Below are 17,892 nucleotides of genomic sequence, written 5' to 3' on the forward strand. Positions count from 1 at the left end.
GGCGGGTTCACTTAAATACTGGCACTACCACTTGACCCGGCTGATGAGGCACAGGGAGTCTGGAAAAGATGTAGCATACTATATCACAGAGTTGTACTAAATTGAACCGGAGGTGTTTGAGATGTTGAGTCTCAGCCACTTAAAGCCCTCCAGGATAGATTCGGCCAATTGATTGCCTTACTGATTGGGCAGACCTCATGCTGATTCCTTGATCACCACCAGAATCCGTGTTCTGCCAGTGCCAGGGAGGTCAAGGATTTGGGGGCTGGCAAGGGAAAGACATAACCACAAGGTGGCAGTAGCACACAGCAAGCTTTAGTTGGGCAACTTTTTGGCAGGATCTCAAGGCCTTGGGAAGTCCCTCTCTATGAGAGCCCTTCCAGAGGCTGTGGCAAGAAATGGAGGTGGGGCCACATCCTGGAAGGGGAGGAAGGCAAAGGAACTCCCAGGGGAGCAGGGAATCCAGAAGAGCTTGTGTGTCTAGATGATGTCAGAGAGCTCCAAAGGGCAACAGAGGCTAGGGTCTTTTAGAGCCTTGGAGTTGTATCTTAACCATAGGGACCAGATGTGGGGTCTCACTTTCAGTTTGGTGCCAGTAGGATTTGAGCTAGTAGCCCTGGCCTGCCGTGAGAAAATAAGCAACATGGAGACCAGGGCCATCTTTGGCTCACTTATATCACACCATGGTACATCCAACTTCATATTGAAACGTATAAAAAGCCTGCCAGTAGTCTGTAAAAAAATATGGATGTTCCCCTGGGGAAAATATCCAAAGGACAGGAGCAAACAGATCAGTCAAGAAGAAAATTTATTTGGTAATTTATTATCGGAGAAGAAATGTTCAGCCTTCATTATTAAAAACATATGAATCGAAACAGCTGTTGTGTTGTTCCCATGTGACTCTGGCAAAAATTATATATTCCTGGAGAACTCTTGATCCACTGTCCTGCCTGATTGCCTCAGTGTTTTGGGAGGTCAGCTGACAACATATAAAATATCCGTTGTATTTGACCTAATAACACCATTACTTTAACTGTATCCTATGAGAATAACCCAGAAAGGGAAGAATGTTTGTGGCAGAGTTAATTACAAAGGTGAAGAACTGAAACCAGCTTACAGGCTTACCAATAAGGAAGTTACATGAATCATGGAACATCAACTTGTAGCTAGTAAAGTGGGAATTGGGAAGCATGCATCTGTGGACACTTGAAAAATTAAACATAAAATAGCTAAATGGAAAAAAAGGAGCACAATGTTATAGTATACTCTGTAACCTCTCTAAAATCTATGATTACATATTGTTTAAGCTTAGAAGAATCTATGGAGGTTACAAGTAGTTTGCTTAGATAGAGGAGTTATAAGAAGATATTTGAAAATCTGTTTTTGTTTTTTGAGATTTTTTTTTATCTTTAAGCAATCCCTACACTCACTATGGGGCTCAAACTCACAACCTCGAGATCAAGAGTCTCATGCTCTACCGACTAAGCCAGCCAGGCACCCCTGAAAATGTTATTTTAGGGATAGTTTTTCCTAAGGTTTCTCTCAAAGAGTGTAACTTGTTCTCAGTCACACAAGTTTTAGCACAAATGCTCCCAGTACTGGAATGGGAATCTGAATGCCGCTGCTGCGTTTTGTGCCCAGCCCAGCAGACGGGAGCATTTGGATTCCAGAGCGCAAAAGAGGGCAGCCTTGATCTGTTGGGGAGGAATATGATGACGGTGACTTACAGGGAAACTGACTTCATCTAGCTGATTTATTTTTAGATCCGTGTGTAAGTTGGCCACTTGTATCAATGACTAAGTGTTTTAGGTTCCAAATTATTTCTTCTGTCATTTTCTGATATTTTGGAAGTTTATTTGACCTGAAAAAGGGAAGGAAAAGATCAAGGGGAGGAACTTTCAAGGAGTTCTGTGAAGTTCTTTTCCTATTAAGACTCAACCCTTGGATTCCAGCAGGAAAAGGTTAGGAAGGTGGTCGGGGAAGGGGGTGGAATGATAGTCACCATAGACTGTGTGTCAAGCACTGGCCAAAGTGCATGGACTTTTAACTCTTAACTCCTTGGAGTAACCCTAGGAGGTAAGTTCTGTTATTGTCCCATTTTACAGATGACTGAAGACACATTTGTACAAAGTAAGGTGTTTGAGTTTACCTGGCTGCTAAGGAGATCTGAATTCAGATAGTCTACTTCCTGTGTCTGTGGGTTTTTTTGTTAGTTTGTTTTTTGCTTTAGGTTTGTTTGTTTATTTATTTATTTAAGTAATCTCTACACCCAACATGGGGCTCGAACTCACTACCCTAAGATCAAGAGTCACATGCTCTTCCAGCTGAGCCAACCAGATGCCCCAGTGTCTGGGTTCTTAACCACTATGCTATTCTGGATACATCCAGCTGTATTTTCTAAAGTAATTATAGAGTACTAAATATATAGAATTCCAAAATATAGAATTTTAGATTATTTGGAGAGTGGCATCTGCAAGGTGAGGTTGCTTTCATTGTACGCCTGTCCAGAAGCTCAGGAATTATGTGGGAATTGTTTTTTTTCCCCCAAAGTCTCTTCCAATCTGTGTTTCTGAGACTTGTTACACATACGTAGATAGAGTGAATCTAACTCATTTTAGAGTATAACATTTGTTCAAGACCAAAACCATGAGTAATTAAATGATTTTGTTTCCTAGGCCATGCTAACAGACATCGAGCACAAGGTTGCCTCTCTGCTAGAGAGCTGCAAAGATCTAGGGCCAGGAGACAGTGGGGCCACTCAGCAGGAGGCTGAAGCTCTTTCCTTGAAACTAAAGACTGTGAAGTGCAATTTGGAAAAAGTCCAGATCATGCTTCAGGAGAAATACAGTGAAGACCAGGTAAAACATGGCCACGTATTGATGCGTATGGGTAGACGATACAGTAGAGCCACCAGGAAGGAATTCTGGCAGAGGTGGTAAAGCAGCTATAGAGGAATTACACTAAGTAAGAAAGAATGAAGCCTCTTAAAGCTGTGACGGATGGTTGTACTGACTCTTGTTACTGATTCCATTTTGCCTTACAGTTTTTCCTACCTAGGCTATTGTTGGTGACAGTGTAGGTTTGGCTTGGATTAGTTTGATTGGATTGATTGTTCTTGCTTGTAATGAGGTCTGAAAGATATGTTTATTCCAATTACCTGGAAAATGAAGTTCTTAGAGAAGTTTAAAATTTGACATCAGAAATATAAAACCTATTTCCAGGGTCCTTTTTTTTATACATTTACAAATATATATACTGATCAAAGTACCATACAGTTAAAGTGTTCTTGTGACTTTTAAAAATGTTCTGTGTTTATAAATACAAATACGCCTCTATGAGTAGGGTCTTACTGTATGAGATTTGCATCTATACTTGGGAGATGGTGGTTCCTCCACAGAGGACTTACGTTCACAGAAATAAGATTGGCAGCAGATACATAGGCTCTGCGGTTCCCCTATTCATTCTCATATGTTCTCTCTTTTTAAAATGTTTTGGGCATAAGGGAAATCTAAATTCATAAGCATAAAACTGTGTCTCTTTTTGATTTGTTTGGGTTTTTTTGTTTGTTTGTTTTGCTTTTTTGTTTTTTCACTTTGTTCTTAAAACAGAAAAGCAATGCATATGGCTTTTAGTAATTCATTGGATGAATTACACTGAGGAAATAAGATGACCACATCACTAAATGTAATGGTTTTTTCAGTTGTTTTGAAATAAGTATGTGAAATCATAGTATATAATTACAGAAAATAATACAATCACTTACTTTATATAAAACTTTTCCATTATGTAATCTCATTATTAGAATGGAACTAAAGTAGGTCATTTTTTTAAGAGTCTGCCATTACAAATTTTTTTGCAGCATTCTACTACTCTAAAGAAACCTTCAGAGCATCCAAATGATCTCCAAGCAGATAACCTTTCTGAATTCGAATCGATTGTAATTGAAAGGCCACAGTTCGGCAAACAAAAAGATTTCCAGCAGCAACAGGTAATTGCAGCCCTTAACAGACATAAGGATAACTATAAAGCTTTCTGGGGCACCTGGGTGGCTCAGTGGTTGAGTGTCTGCCTTTGGCTCAGGGTGTGATCCCAGAGTCCTGGAATCAAGCCCCGCATCGGGCTCCCCAGGGGGAGCCTGCTTCTCCCTCTGTCTGTGTCTCTACCTCTCTCTCTGTGTCTCTCATGAATAAATGAATAAAATCTTAAAAAAAAAAAAAAAAAAAAAGCTTTCTACATGCAATATTCTTTTGAACCAAGTACCGAACTGCCATTAGGGTATTTTTTTTTACGGGACTGGATGGACAGTGTGATGGACAGGTGCTCCCTGAGTGTTGAGCATTTGCTGTAGAAGCTGCTTTGCTTTCTTCTTCTGCAGGTGAGGACGATCTAACTGCTACTTTATTAACTTGCAACTTATTTCAAACTAAGCAGATACCTTCCGGTGAACTTACCTCTTTAACACCTCTTTCCCTATTGTTTCAAAATGTGTTGGCAAATTTCGGGGGATTTTCCATATGTGTGATATATATTGTATATATATTTGGTCATTGTGTGAATGTTTTAAGTAGATTTTTGAGAAATAAAAGTTAGTAGGAACAAGCAAGCAGGAAAGGGAAATAGTAAATAATAATTTAGAAAGTGGTTCAAAATTAACAGAAGCAACCATTGGCTACTAGTTGAAAACTTTGACTGGACCATTTGAATCTCACTCAATTATAGGTTCTGGAGTTAAAACCAATGGAACAGAAAGATTTCATCAAATTCATAGACTTTAATGCCAAGAAAATGTGGCCACCATATTGCCAACCTGATGAAAATGTAACTCAGAAATCAACTGAAAGGTAAAAACATTTTTAGAGTTGGACATTCAGCAGTTATTGGTTGGGAGAATTTAGAGCATTTCTTTTTAAATCACTCATAAAACATTGTCTGAATGTGATACAATTTTTGTATGTGGATTATTCTGTGCACTTTTTCTTTTCCCTTAACAGCATGAGGGCATCCAGCCTTGAAAACGATGCTCCAGGCTCAGTCTTGTCAACCCAGGACGAAAGTGGGGATAAGTGGCAATATTTACATCATGAACTCTCATCAAAAATCGGGCTACCACCACCCAAGCAGGTGCAGCCTCAGGTCAGTGTGTGCCTGCACACAATGTAAATAATACATAAACATGTTTATCTTTGAAAATGCCACAAACATTCATTAAAGACATATATATGTTCTGTATTATGTAGTAGTTTATTTTCAGGAAGCGAAGATGTCAAGTGGGTTTTTCATTTGACGCTTTTTTGCCCTCCTGGAAATCTGCAGTAAGTGCCATGCCTTTGTGCTTCTGTGGCACCGTGGGCTTCCCTAATCACAGCTCTTAAAATACTGGGAGCCTGTTTACTTGTCTGTATTCCCCATTAGGCAATATGGGAAGAAAGACCATGTCTGCCTGGTTCACATTTGAGTGCCTGGCACAGTACCTGAAACACTATCAAGTCTCAGTTTTGATATGTTGAATGAATAAATTCGGAATGAATAATAAATGTTTACAAAAACAGTTTAAAAGTGATACAATGCAATATTAGTGTTCATTCATTCATTCATCAAAAGATTATTAGGAATCTGTGGTGTGCCAGCCCCTGTTCCAATGGTACCTGTATTCCACCAACACACTCTATTATTGCCATTACAGGTTTTACTCATACTGTCCCAGCTACTGCAGGATTTCTCTCTCAACAAGGAGCCCATGAGCAGAATAGCACTATTGCTCAGAACAGTCAAGCTTTTGCCTTCAGCTTTGTACTCAACCTGCCTGGGCAAGGGTTACCACCTTTTTCCCAGTTCTCCAGTCTGGTGGAAACTTTTCAGCTTTACTCTGCCAAGGACCTTATTTGACCTATTAATGTTGAATTAAACTCATTGATAGGGCTTTCGTCTTGGTTTCTCCTTGTCATACACACCGTAGCATGTATATTGTTCTCTTTCCAACAGTAGAACACCATCAGGAGTTCTTTTCTCCAAGCAGAGTCAGATACCACCTCACCTGGTTGCTTTATATTTACTAGTTTTACAATTTGAAAAAGGGATTAACTCTGAATCTTTCTCTCATCTGAAGTCACAGTGAATTTTTACTACTTATTTAGTTTTCCAGTAACAAATCAAGATGCAAGATGCAAATCTGTCCCTGGAGGTGACTGTGTCTATTCTAAGATTTGGTTATATACCAGGGACGTACCAATAAATGAGAAGCAAAATAGCTAGCCTCATAACATAAATGGTATTGCTACTAAATTGAAGGATTAGTGATTTTACTCTATTTTTCAAGTTATGGCTTATTTTCCCTCATTTTGATATTAAAGGGACCTGCAGGTGTCTAAATAAAGCTTTTCATGACCCTTCAAAGCTGTTTACAATATTTAAAATTTAACTATGTTTATGACAAGTGACACGATAGCAAAAACACCAAGAAGGTAACACATTAACACATGAAGGCATTTTTGCTATTTTACATTAACATTACCAGGATCTCAAATTATAATAAGGCTTCCCTTTTTTCATATAGGTTGCCACAAATATGAGTGTTCTACCCAATGTGAGCATGTATAACTTTAGATACCCAACAACTGAAGAACTGAAAACATATACCACACAACTTGAAGACCTGCGTCAAGATGCAAATAATCTGCAGACTCAGGTAGCAATAACACGTTACAAATTTTCCTCATTGCAGTATCAAAAAAGAAGGAAATGTGACATTGTGAATTAGTCATAATTGTCTTTACTGAATAAATAGTAGAATACATAATGGAATAGGTCTTAGAATTGCAAATAGAATTTATCTCATTTGCCAACTCTGGTGAATTTTGTAGTGGCTGCCTAGAGCACAATGTGCAAAGGCTTCTGAACCCACATCTAGGGTTGGCAGGGACAAAGATCATTATTTTTTTGTTTTGTTTTGTTTTTTAAAGATTTATTTATTAGAGAGAGTAGGGGTAGGGGAAGGGGAGCAAAGGTAAAGGGACAAGTAGACTCCATGCTGAGCATGGAGCCCAACATAGACCTCGATCCCAGGAGATCATGACCTGAGCTGAAATCAAGTGTATGCTTCACAACTGTGCCACCCAGGCACCCCAACCCAGGATCGTTGTTGATTAGTATTATCTGCAGTGGTCCCCTGTGATTGGAAGGGTGAGGAAGGAGGGGAGTATTGACAAGATTTCTAACCTTAAGTAGATTTAATGCCAAGATGGTATGGTGGGTAATGTTAGGAGTCTACCAGAGCAGACAATAGGAATCAGAGCCCAAATTCGGCTAATTACAGCTTTGGCATGCTTCTAAATTACTTATAGCTGGTCAAGAATTTGAGGTAAAGAAAAAGATGTGGTTTCAACAGCTTATGCTAAAACATAAGAAATCTGTGGCATCCAAACTAACCAGGGCACATTTGTACGAACCTAGGTGCTCCCCCCTCCACTTGGAGTTCTACATTTAAGGGGGCCTTCTTTCTCACAATCAGCTCATAACTGACACTTCTAACTATCCCTTGCTCCATAGCCCATCCCTATCTTTTTTTATTGAGCTATAACTGATATATAACATGGTATTAGTTTCAAGCGTATACCATAATGAATGGATATTTGCATGTACTGTGAAATGATTGCCATAATAAGTCCAAACTCCATCACCACATAGAGTTATAAAAATTTTTTTCTTGTGATGAGAACTTTTAAGATCTACTCTCTTAACAACTTTCTGATATACAGTACAGTATTATTATCTATAATCACCATGCTGTGCCTACTATTCCTATCTTTAAGATACTAAACCTCTTTCTGATCAACCCCTTCAAATGTCTTGACTTCTTTTCCTTCTCCAGGCTTTACTTGATTTCATTAACCCACTTTCTCCTACATTAAACTGTGGGAGGCAGGGAGTAGTGTGAAGGGGACAATATGCTTTACTTGGGACCACACTTCCACCTGGATGGCTCCATAAGGAAGTCCTTCATCTAGTGGTTTACCTTTTAATTCCATTTCAATATAGTCAACTCACTGCCTAACATTGAGTTTCTTAAACTTCTTTTTCTCAGAGTTAACATCTTAATTGTATCTATTTATTCTTCTACTTGGTTCATAAAGTGTTCTAAACAACCAGTTATAAAGAAGTGAACCATAAATTGTAAACTATAACAGAAACCAGGGAAAATTGAGGCTTGGGAAGACAAGGAATCCTAATTTTTTTTTCTTTTTTCTTTTTTTCTCTTGACTCAGGAAAACATGACAGAAGACACATACATAAATTTGAATACAAAATTATTTGAGCTATTCCTGACCCTCAGTCAGTGCCTTGGCAGTGTGGAGGAGATGCTGCAGACACCTGGGCTCTCCAGAGAGGATGTCTGTGCTCAGCAGGCACACTATGAGGTGGGGAGTTTCCAGCAAGTCCATGTGGTGGCCATTTCTCAGCAGCCCACCATTTAAGCCCGAGCTGAAGCCTCTGAAGGCCAGAGTCCCTTCATTGTATCTTTCTTTCTCTCCTCTTTGCAGACACTGGCTCTTGAGTTAAAAAAACTTTACTTAGCTATGGGTGACAAGAAGGATGATCTTGTGAAAGCCATGACTTGGCCTGAGAGGAACACCAGCCTGTTTCTTGAGTGTTTTAATAACCTCCAAGTCTACCTGGAGCATACCCAGATCGCAGCTGCCTCTCGAAGCAAGTCCCTGAAAGCTGGCCTCGACTATAACCGCAGTTATCAGGTACGGGGGCTCAGTGCTTGGCCTTCTTGAGCTTTGATTTAGGTTAATTTCCACTAATTCCATTGTTCTTGGTGGCATTTGTGAATAAGGATTGCTGAGGAAAGGCTTGAGACATTCTTTCTGTGAGGGTTTTTTTTTTTTTTTTAACTAATTTATTTATTTTTTGTGTGTGAGGGTTTTTTAGGTTAATCCTGCTGCACATGGTTGGAGACCCTTTGAAAGCGAGGTCCTTCCCAAAGTTGCTGTGTGAATTAATTAGGTTGAGCTAACACACTGTTTCTTTCCTGTGTTATATTTAGCCATTGGTGAAGGGTTATAGGGGAGGATTTCTAGGTAATAGGGAGCCATTAAAGGTTTTGAGCAAAAGAGGAACTGTGTTTCAGGTAAATTTATCCGGCTCTTGTCTACTGCAGATTGGAGGAGAGACTTGAAGCAGACAGACAATTTTATAGTTTCCTAACAAGAGAAAAATACAACACCACTTATGAAGGAATCTTGCCCATAAAAGCAAACCTCAATCTGATCAAACCTCTAGAGTCAAAGCAAAATAGACTCAACGGAAGAAGAGCATGTTAGGCAGCGCTGCAGGGGGACAGTCAGCCAAACGCAGATGGTGGGAAGCTGTGTAGAATAAAAGATGTTGTTTTTCCACCATCCCACCCCAAATCCCAGAAACAAAAAAAGAGAGATGCTTGGGGAACCTGCCAATTACAAGAGACTTAACCCGCTATTAGTCCATTGCAACCTATTGGACCTCATTTAGATTCCAATTCAAACAAACCAAAAAGAAAAATTATATGCAATTAGAGAAATGTGAACCCATTCTGCCAGTTAATAGTACTAAGGAATTATTGTTGATCTGTAGTATTTTTAAAGGGAAGAATCTTTATCTTTTAAAGATACATACTGAAACTTACACTGATAATATATCTGTGATCTGTTTCAAAATAATCTGAGGGGAAGTAGACTAAGTATAGTCAAGAAAGCTCAGGGGAGTACAGAGCAGAGATGTCTGGCCACAGGTCAATAATTGTTAAAGCCAGGTGATGGTGACATAGAGATGCCTCTATTTTGGTATGTGTTTGAAATTTCTGCTGGCACAAATATTAAAGGACAAGTAAATTTTAAGAAAAGATATTGAAGGCCTAAATGACGTTCTCACTGTTTCCTGGATTTATCTTCTTATACAGAATGAAATAAAGCGATTATACGATCAACTTATTAAGAACAAAACATCTTTACAACAGTCTTTGAATGAAATTAGTGGCCAGAGTATTGATGAACAGCTTCAGGTAATCAAATCAAAATGATTAAACTGATCTAACCTTGGACTAAAAAGTTTTGTGCAGAAGCTGTGCTTCTGAACCACTTCCCTTTGTGAGCAGTGGCAAGGCTCTATAAATAAATAAAGGTGAAAACTATTTATGTTGACCTTTAAAAATAATTCGTAAGTAGTTCTTTCTTTATGAAGAGTAAATTAAACCAACACAAGACCACTGTTACCTATCAATGGGGCAAAAATGTAAGTCTGTGCAGCATCAGTGATGGTGCTGGGAAAGGAAACCCTCCTTCTCTCAGAAGGGCTGGTGATTTGTCCAGAGTCTTTGGATCATTTGATTATATATAAATCAGAATTCCACGTGTAAATGCTCTTCCACCCACAGCAGTTTCGCTTCATTCATTTATTCAAGTATTCATTGAAGACCTACTATATTCAGACACTGCTCTAGGGGTTGGACTTAATGCTTATCCTAAGGAAGACAAGTGCAAAGAGATAAATATGTATATAAACATTCAAGAATGGACCTAGTAGCACTGCTTGAATTAAAACCCTTAAGTAGCCCAAAGACCATTTAAAGCAGACTGTTACAAAAACAGTAGGTGGCCTTAGGATGGCATACCATGTGTCTGATTAAAAGGAGTCAGGTGTTTGTACTGATTAGAAGAGCAGCCAACAAACTGCTAGGTGAGGATGCAGACTACAGGGCAGATTGATTTGTGCAGTGAGTGTAAGGATGTGCAGGTGTACCTCTACTGGGACATGCTTCATACAGGTTGGGACCAGACTGTCAATGCGGCTCTTTGGCAGAAGGTGGAAGTGAGAGAGGAGAAGTGGGACTTTCACTTTTCCCTACATGTTTTTCTGTACTGTTTAATTCTTTTAAAATGAATCTACGCACCTCTCTGATTTATTAAAGGATTTTACTGTTTTGCATCATCTCTTACTTTAGAAAGCCGATGCATATACAGTGGAGCTGCAGAACTCTGAGAGCCGAGTGGCAAAACTAAGAGACGAAGGGGAGAGGCTTCATTTACCATATGCTTTATTGCAAGAGGTTTACAAGTTAGAGGTATGTTTGAGCAGAAAACATTCTATCAGAGAATTACTCTGATTATAAGGAGTAAGACTTTCTTCTTCCATGAAGAGAGTTTAGATTCATTCTCTATTTGGATTATTTTCATGATTAGATAAAAATGCTTTTTCTTTTCAGGATGTACTTGACAGTATGTGGGGAATCCTGAGAGCCAGGTCCACAGAACTCAGCAGCCCTTGCATCACTGAAAGGCAGGAAAATGCTCTGTTGAGAGGCATGGTGGAACTAGTGGATATTGGAAAGGAAAAGCTTGCTCATGACCACTTACAACAGGCCAAAAGTAAAGCTGCCTTACAGGCTCAAATACAAAATCACAAGGTAAGACACATGGGTCAGTTTACGTTTTCATAGACTTTAAGTCTTTCTGACTTAAACTGAGAATATCCATTTTCTTCCTTGGTGAAATATACATTGTTCATTCATTCATTCATTGTTTTAACAAACATCAATTAGAGGGTTCACAATATACCAGGAACCCTGCTAACCTCTAAGAATATGATTATGAGTGAAACAGACAGTTTCTTAACATTCATGGAGCTTTCAGTTGAAAAAGACACATTTATGAAGGAGTCCTTCAAACATTTAAAATTAAAATTGAAATACATGCTTTCAGAGCATTTAAGAGGGGAAATTGAATTCAGGAGATTAGGAAAGGCTTTCCTGAGAACTGAGACCATAAGAAGTATCTATACCTCAATACATGAATATATAACTAGTGTAATGCTACAATAAATCTTTCATTTTCCATTCATTTTATTAAACAAAAACCTCATGATCACCAACTAAAGACCTAGAGTAATTTAAGTGCTGATGTAAAACAATGTGTAAGATAGTTCCTACCTATAACAAGCAGAAGTCTAGGCTTGTGATGAGTAGACCTGGGGAAAAGGAGAGAATATTATGAATATCTATAGTGTGTCGGGACCTATGCTGGATGTTATTCTAAATCTTCTATGTATCCTTTTCAAGGAAATAGGAGAAGGGATTTCTATATCAAGTTCCTACAATTAGAAGGGGCAGCTGACTATAAATGGAGGATGAACATGTGAAGGAAAGCCTTCCTGTGTAAAGGTTCTAAAAGTGTTATTCTCAGAGCTTTTATGTCCCAGGATCCCAATAGACCCTGTCAACAAATTCCCTTTATTTAGCCATTTTACTGAGTAGAAAATCAGGCCAGGCTATGGGAACCTCTAGCTGTTCCATGTGTGGACTTCTCCAGGCTCACACATCTATCCATTCATTTTATGGTCTTGAAATAAATCAGCCATGTATCTATGTTTCTGTAAAGTTTCTTAAAACTCAGAGTCACCGATCTACAAAGATCTCACTGGAAATTGAAATTGATAATATTTGCCGTTTTACATGGACTGTTCTGTGGAAAATGTTTTCTTAGGATGATTTTTCTTTATGATTTGTTAAAATGCCTGTAGTGTTAAAGACTAAGAGGAATGCAGTCAATTTTCTTTTTCTTTCCTCTTATGTTTGACTACATGGCTGTCCTGGGAGTTGGGATTAAAAAGCAAAGATAACTGTATAAAAAGTGGAAGTAACTTGGTTTATAAGTTTTCACAGTATGGAAATAAATAAATATCAAAACCTTGTCCATTTTACAGCTTTTTTTCCAGAAACTTGTTGCTGACATGCTGTTGATCCAAACATATTCCAACAAAATGCTTCCTTCTTTACTGCAAAAGAAAGAAACATTCTGGGCAGAACAAATAAAAGAGATTAAATCACTGGAGGAAAGGTCACACCAGTGTGGAATAAAGCTGCAGAGTTTGCTACAGGTATTTATTTGGTTTACATAAACTTTGTACTTAAGCCTGGAATTCCGGATTTTTGACCACTGCCTTCCAGGTATCCAGAAGCATCTTTTTATCATTAGCAGTTGTTGATTGGGAGCCAACACTGAGGAATGTGGAAGCATGTTTTAGCTCTCACTGCTACTCCCCGAGTGAAATATTTGCTGAGATTTCTCATCCGTAAATTAGGGAACAGCACAGCATCTTTCCACCTTCTAGGTTTGTGTGCAAATAAACAAACTTGAGGGCACTTTAAGATCCTCAATGAGGTCATTTGCAGGAAATAGTCAGTGGTTCAGAAACGGTACTTCCCTGAAGAGGACAGGCCCAGATATTCTGTTGCTGAAGTGGACTCCTGATCGTCTTATCCCAATTCAAAGAAAAAAAATTCAGTTTGCAAAAAGTTCCTTCTCAGTTTTAAGGTTTTCACTTTTAACTTAAACACAGTGGATATTAGCACTTAAAGGAAATAATCAAAAAGCAAGGAAATATGCAGCTTTATAATGTGATGATCTTATTTTATGCTTAATGAAATTAATTTTCTGGTTAGCTTGTCAAATTGATATTTATATTAATATTTCATGGTATTAAAAGAAGAGAAGAGCCCTTCTGAGCCCAAAGAGTGCCCCTAATAGCCACTACTTCAGTAGATAAGAGAATTAATAAGGGGGTTATTTTTCCAACAGATAATTGTTAGTGTCTGTAAGTCAGTTCTGTAGTGTGCTGAGATCCTAGTGGTGGGATTTTCTTTTTTAAGATTTTGTTTATTCATGAGATACACAGAGGCAGAGACATATATAAGCAGAGGGAGAAGCAGGCTCCCCTTGGGGAGCCTGATGTAGGCAGGACTCGATCCCAGGACCCCAGGATAATGACCTGAGCTGAAGGCAGAAGCTCAACCACTGAGCCAGCCAGGTGCCCCTAGTGGTGGGATTCTATAGACACAGAGAGACCTGGAACAAGGCAAGACTCGGGCTAAAGAATTCCTAGTAAGGAAATAGTACTTCCTTGATGAAGTGAAAACCCACATTCCTCCAACAGGGGAATTATGCACTTATAGCACAATTGGGTAATGTTCAGTGGACTGGGGGTTGGAGCAGGGAGGGCAGAAGGAACCTAACAGGAGCCTCTACTGAGAAAGGCTTTAAAAGTTAGCCCCTTTTCTGAGTAAGAGGATGGTTCTCTTCCGGCTCTGAACTCTCCACAGAGGTGTGTATGCTGAGTATCCCTTTAACTTAATCATATTAGTCCCTACTCGATTTGATGAGACAAGCATAAAACACTACTGCCAACTAGATAGTTCAAAACACTCTCCACAATGACAATGGAATTGCTTTCCATTGGTGCTTTAACTTTCTATGGTCTCAGAGTTCATTTAGTCTTATGATTAATTTTGTCATTCTGGAAGAGGGCTCCCACTGATTTTATGTTCTTGATTCTCTAGAAATGGGAAGAATTTGATGAAAACTATACATCTCTCGAAAAGGATCTGGAAATTCTGGTATCAACATTGCCCTCCGTGAGTTTGGTGGAAGAGACAGAGGAAAGATTAGTGGAAAGGATTTCATTTTACCAGGTAATTTTGCTCCTGTTGAATCCATCAGAGGCACACACCATCCATAGCACTTTGTTTTTCTTTGCTTTGACTAAATTGCCCATCTTTGAAGGTAAATAGTTTGAATTGAAGTTCATCACACAACTCACTATTAGGTGTATTCAGGGAACCTGCAGGTTTGAATTTTGGGCTGCTCTGCGTAGCCATAAGTCTTATGTTGCGGTCAAGGTCCTGGATTTGAGTCCTGGCTCTCATCTGTCATTTATGTCACCTTTCTGTCTCTCAGTCTCTGTTTCTTTACCTGTAGAATGTCGGTAATCAGGCTAGTTTCCCTGTCTCAGGAGGTGGATGTTGGTGGGTATGGAAATGAGAGCACAAGCAGGGGGAATGGCAGGCAGAAGAGAAGCAGGCTCCCCACTGAGCAAGGGGCCCCACTGGGACTCGATCCCAGGACCCTGGGATCATGACCTGAGCTGAAGGTAGGTGTTTAACGTCTGAGCCACCTCAGCATCCCAGAAAGAACTTTTTTACACCATGGGCCACCAAACCTATGTTTGGTTTTCTTATTTCAGTGAGGCTCTGTTTGGATGTAGCCTGTGAGACAGGTAATACTCTGTTACCTGTCACCAGCATTATACAAAGGCCTCAAACAAAATTTTTCTTTGCAACATTTAGTAGTATTATCATCAGAGTCTCAAAGTTTGATGCTATAGAAAAGAAAGAACCTTAAAATGGCTTTCAAGTGGCATTGAGATCATGACCAGCAGGATAAAAATTAGTTTTAAGTCTTCTCAACAAAAAGCTTAAAATACTTAGTTACAACTTTCAAATATGTAGTCAGCATCAGAGCTCTGCGGCTGGAGGTGGTTATCAAATGTCAACTTCAAAACTTCAAAAGCAGATTTGTTGCCTGAGTAGGCTCTGGCATGGAAAATGAAAGCATGAAATAACTTGGCAGGACCCTGCCATTCCTCAGAAGCATTTAAGCTCCTAGAAGGAACATTTTCCAGGGGCAATGATGCTATAGTCATGCTGTCTAGATGCCTGGAACGGTACAATTGATCTCTTTGCCATCTTATTATATTGAGCATAGCTCTAAGATAAATCTGAATCTTCTGGGGGCAGGAAGCTGCTGCTTAATTCTTTGTTAGCTTACGGATGCAGAAGTACGCTCTGAACAGCTAAGAGAATGCAATGGAAAATTGCATTTTAAACCTCATTATGTTAAGGAGCTGTTTGTACTAGCCCACCTCCTAGAAACCTGATTATTTCCCCAAAAGTGATCATGTCCATTAAAGTGCAACTGTGACTCTGTAAATTTGACATTTAAAATATGAAATAATTGTTCTAAGTCTTTTAAATAAATTTGCCAACTTTAAAAGGCAGACATCTTGTAAAGCCCACCTCACCTACAGATTTCTTTAGTGCATTTGATCAGTCTCAGTCCTCTGTGTCATGGAGAGATTTGTGTGTATTTTGATCAGTGGACATCTGTAGGTCATGGAACATAGTGTCTGTGTGGCCTCTGGGGTTGATCAAACCTTGTTAAATGCTGGTTCTGCACATTATAGGTTAAGTACCCATTGCAGTCTGATTTCTGTGTATAAAATAGTGTAACTAAAACTTCTCAGAGATACTCTAAAGATGAAGTGTCTTACACTGAAGGCTTAGAAAATTAGAACTCTTTTTTTTTAAGATTTCATTTTTTAAGTTTTTTTTTTTTAATTTTTATTTATTTATGATAGTCACACAGAGAGAGAGAGAGAGAGAGGCAGAGACATAGGCAGAGGGAGAAGCAGGCTCCATGCACCGGGAGCCCGACGTGGGATTCGATCCCGGGTCTCCAGGATCACGCCCTGGGCCAAAGGCAGGTGCTAAACCGCTGCGCCACCCAGGGATCCCTTAAGATTTCATTTTTTGAGGGGATCCCTGGGGTGCTCAGTTGGTTGGGCGTGTGCCTTCGGTTCAGGTCATGATCCCAGCCAGAGTCCTAGGATCAAGCCCTGAGTGGGGAGCCTGTTTCTCCCTCTCCTCCCCGCTTGTGCTCTCTCTCACTATCTCTGTCACTATCTGTCTCTCTCTCTCAAATAAATATATAAAATCTTACCAAAAAAAAATCTTATTTTTTGAGTAATCTCTACACCCAATGTGGGGCTCAAACTTATGCCCCCAAGATCGGGAGTCATGTGCTCTTCTGACTGAGCCAGCCAGGTTCCCAGGACTTTTTTTAAATGCATATGGGAAATTTTATTTGCACCTACAAGATCAAGTGGAAAGAGAAGTTCAGATAGTTCAGATAGGAATGGTGGAAAGAGAAGTTCAGATAGTTCAGATAGGAATGGTGGAAAGGGAAATTTTATTTGCACCTACAAGATCAAGTGGAAAGAGAAGTTCAGATAGTTCAGATAGGAATGGTGGAAAGGGCAATAGAAGTAAAATTCTTTAATACTTTTTAAAAGGATTAAGTAATTAGAAAATAGGAAAGGTTGTATTTTGATCAGAATTTATTTTTTCAGCTTAAATTTAAATAGCTGTCAGGTTAAGTGTCATTAGTTGAACCTAGCAGTAGAGGGTAATTCCTTTTAGACAGAGTTCTCTTCAGGGGGTCATCGTATTGCAGTTTTAAAGATTTTCTTTTCTTCTCATGAAGCTAGATTAGTGATGTACTGTTTTAATTTACTCTTCTAAAGTCCTCTTCCTCTCTCCCTTATGAATCCTTCCACTGAGAAGACTCTAGAAATGAATTTTTCCCTACTCTGGACCTAAGGGATGATAAAGAAATGTCTTCTTTTTCCCCTCATTTTTTTAAAAGATTTTATTTATTTAGTCATGAGAGACACAGGCAAAGGGAGAAGCAGGCTCCATGCAGGGAGCCCGACGTGGGACTCCATCCCAGGTCTCCAGGATCTTGCCCTGAGCCAAAGGCAGATGCTCAACCGCTGAGCCACCTAGGTGCCCCTTCTTATCCCCTTCAAACCTAGTTGCAATGTAAAGTGCTTACAGGGGCCAGGCAGGAGAACAGAAATACGGACGCTGACTGGGTCTACAGTCAAAGGGCTGGTAGGGACTGCCATCTGAGTGTCAAAGAGAATAAGCGCTTCTCAAGGAGGCGTGGCTGCCCAATTCCAGCCTGTCTTGCCATGTGAGTACAGACCCAGGTTGCTTGATCTTCCAGTTTTCTCAGAGTCACAGGAAATCCTGATTTCTATGTAAAATTTCCTGATTTTCAAAATAATCGCCAGGTCACACAAAACTTATCCACAGCTCAATGTGCCCTGTAGACTGCCAGCTTACTTTTTGCTTTCAGGTAGATGAATTCACTATCAAGTCTAAAGCCATGAATTTTTGTTTTCTGTTTATAAGTCTATAGAATGGGAGAAATGTGCCGTAGAAATGCATTAGTCGGACACTCT

General features: G+C 39.4%; 1 protein-coding gene across 5 annotated transcripts in view; it reads left to right on the plus strand.

Annotated features, from left to right (window-relative positions):
- The window catches only part of SYNE2 (spectrin repeat containing nuclear envelope protein 2), a 319,917-nt gene that overhangs the window by 229,263 nt on the left and 72,762 nt on the right, over positions 1-17,892 (plus strand). For all 5 annotated transcript variants that reach the window (XM_025442804.3, XM_025442803.3, XM_025442805.3 and 2 more), the window contains 12 exons: positions 2,676-2,858; positions 3,860-3,988; positions 4,720-4,841; positions 4,992-5,133; positions 6,554-6,685; positions 8,262-8,414; positions 8,538-8,747; positions 9,938-10,039; positions 10,979-11,098; positions 11,240-11,440; positions 12,736-12,909; positions 14,369-14,500. In XM_025442804.3, coding sequence (XP_025298589.1) covers positions 2,676-2,858; positions 3,860-3,988; positions 4,720-4,841; positions 4,992-5,133; positions 6,554-6,685; positions 8,262-8,414; positions 8,538-8,747; positions 9,938-10,039; positions 10,979-11,098; positions 11,240-11,440; positions 12,736-12,909; positions 14,369-14,500 — 1,800 coding nt within the window. The remainder of the gene's footprint in view (positions 1-2,675; positions 2,859-3,859; positions 3,989-4,719; positions 4,842-4,991; positions 5,134-6,553; positions 6,686-8,261; positions 8,415-8,537; positions 8,748-9,937; positions 10,040-10,978; positions 11,099-11,239; positions 11,441-12,735; positions 12,910-14,368; positions 14,501-17,892) is intronic.

This window comes from Canis lupus, chromosome 8 (genome assembly GCF_003254725.2).
Source record: "Canis lupus dingo isolate Sandy chromosome 8, ASM325472v2, whole genome shotgun sequence".
Taxonomy (NCBI): domain Eukaryota; kingdom Metazoa; phylum Chordata; class Mammalia; order Carnivora; family Canidae; genus Canis; species Canis lupus.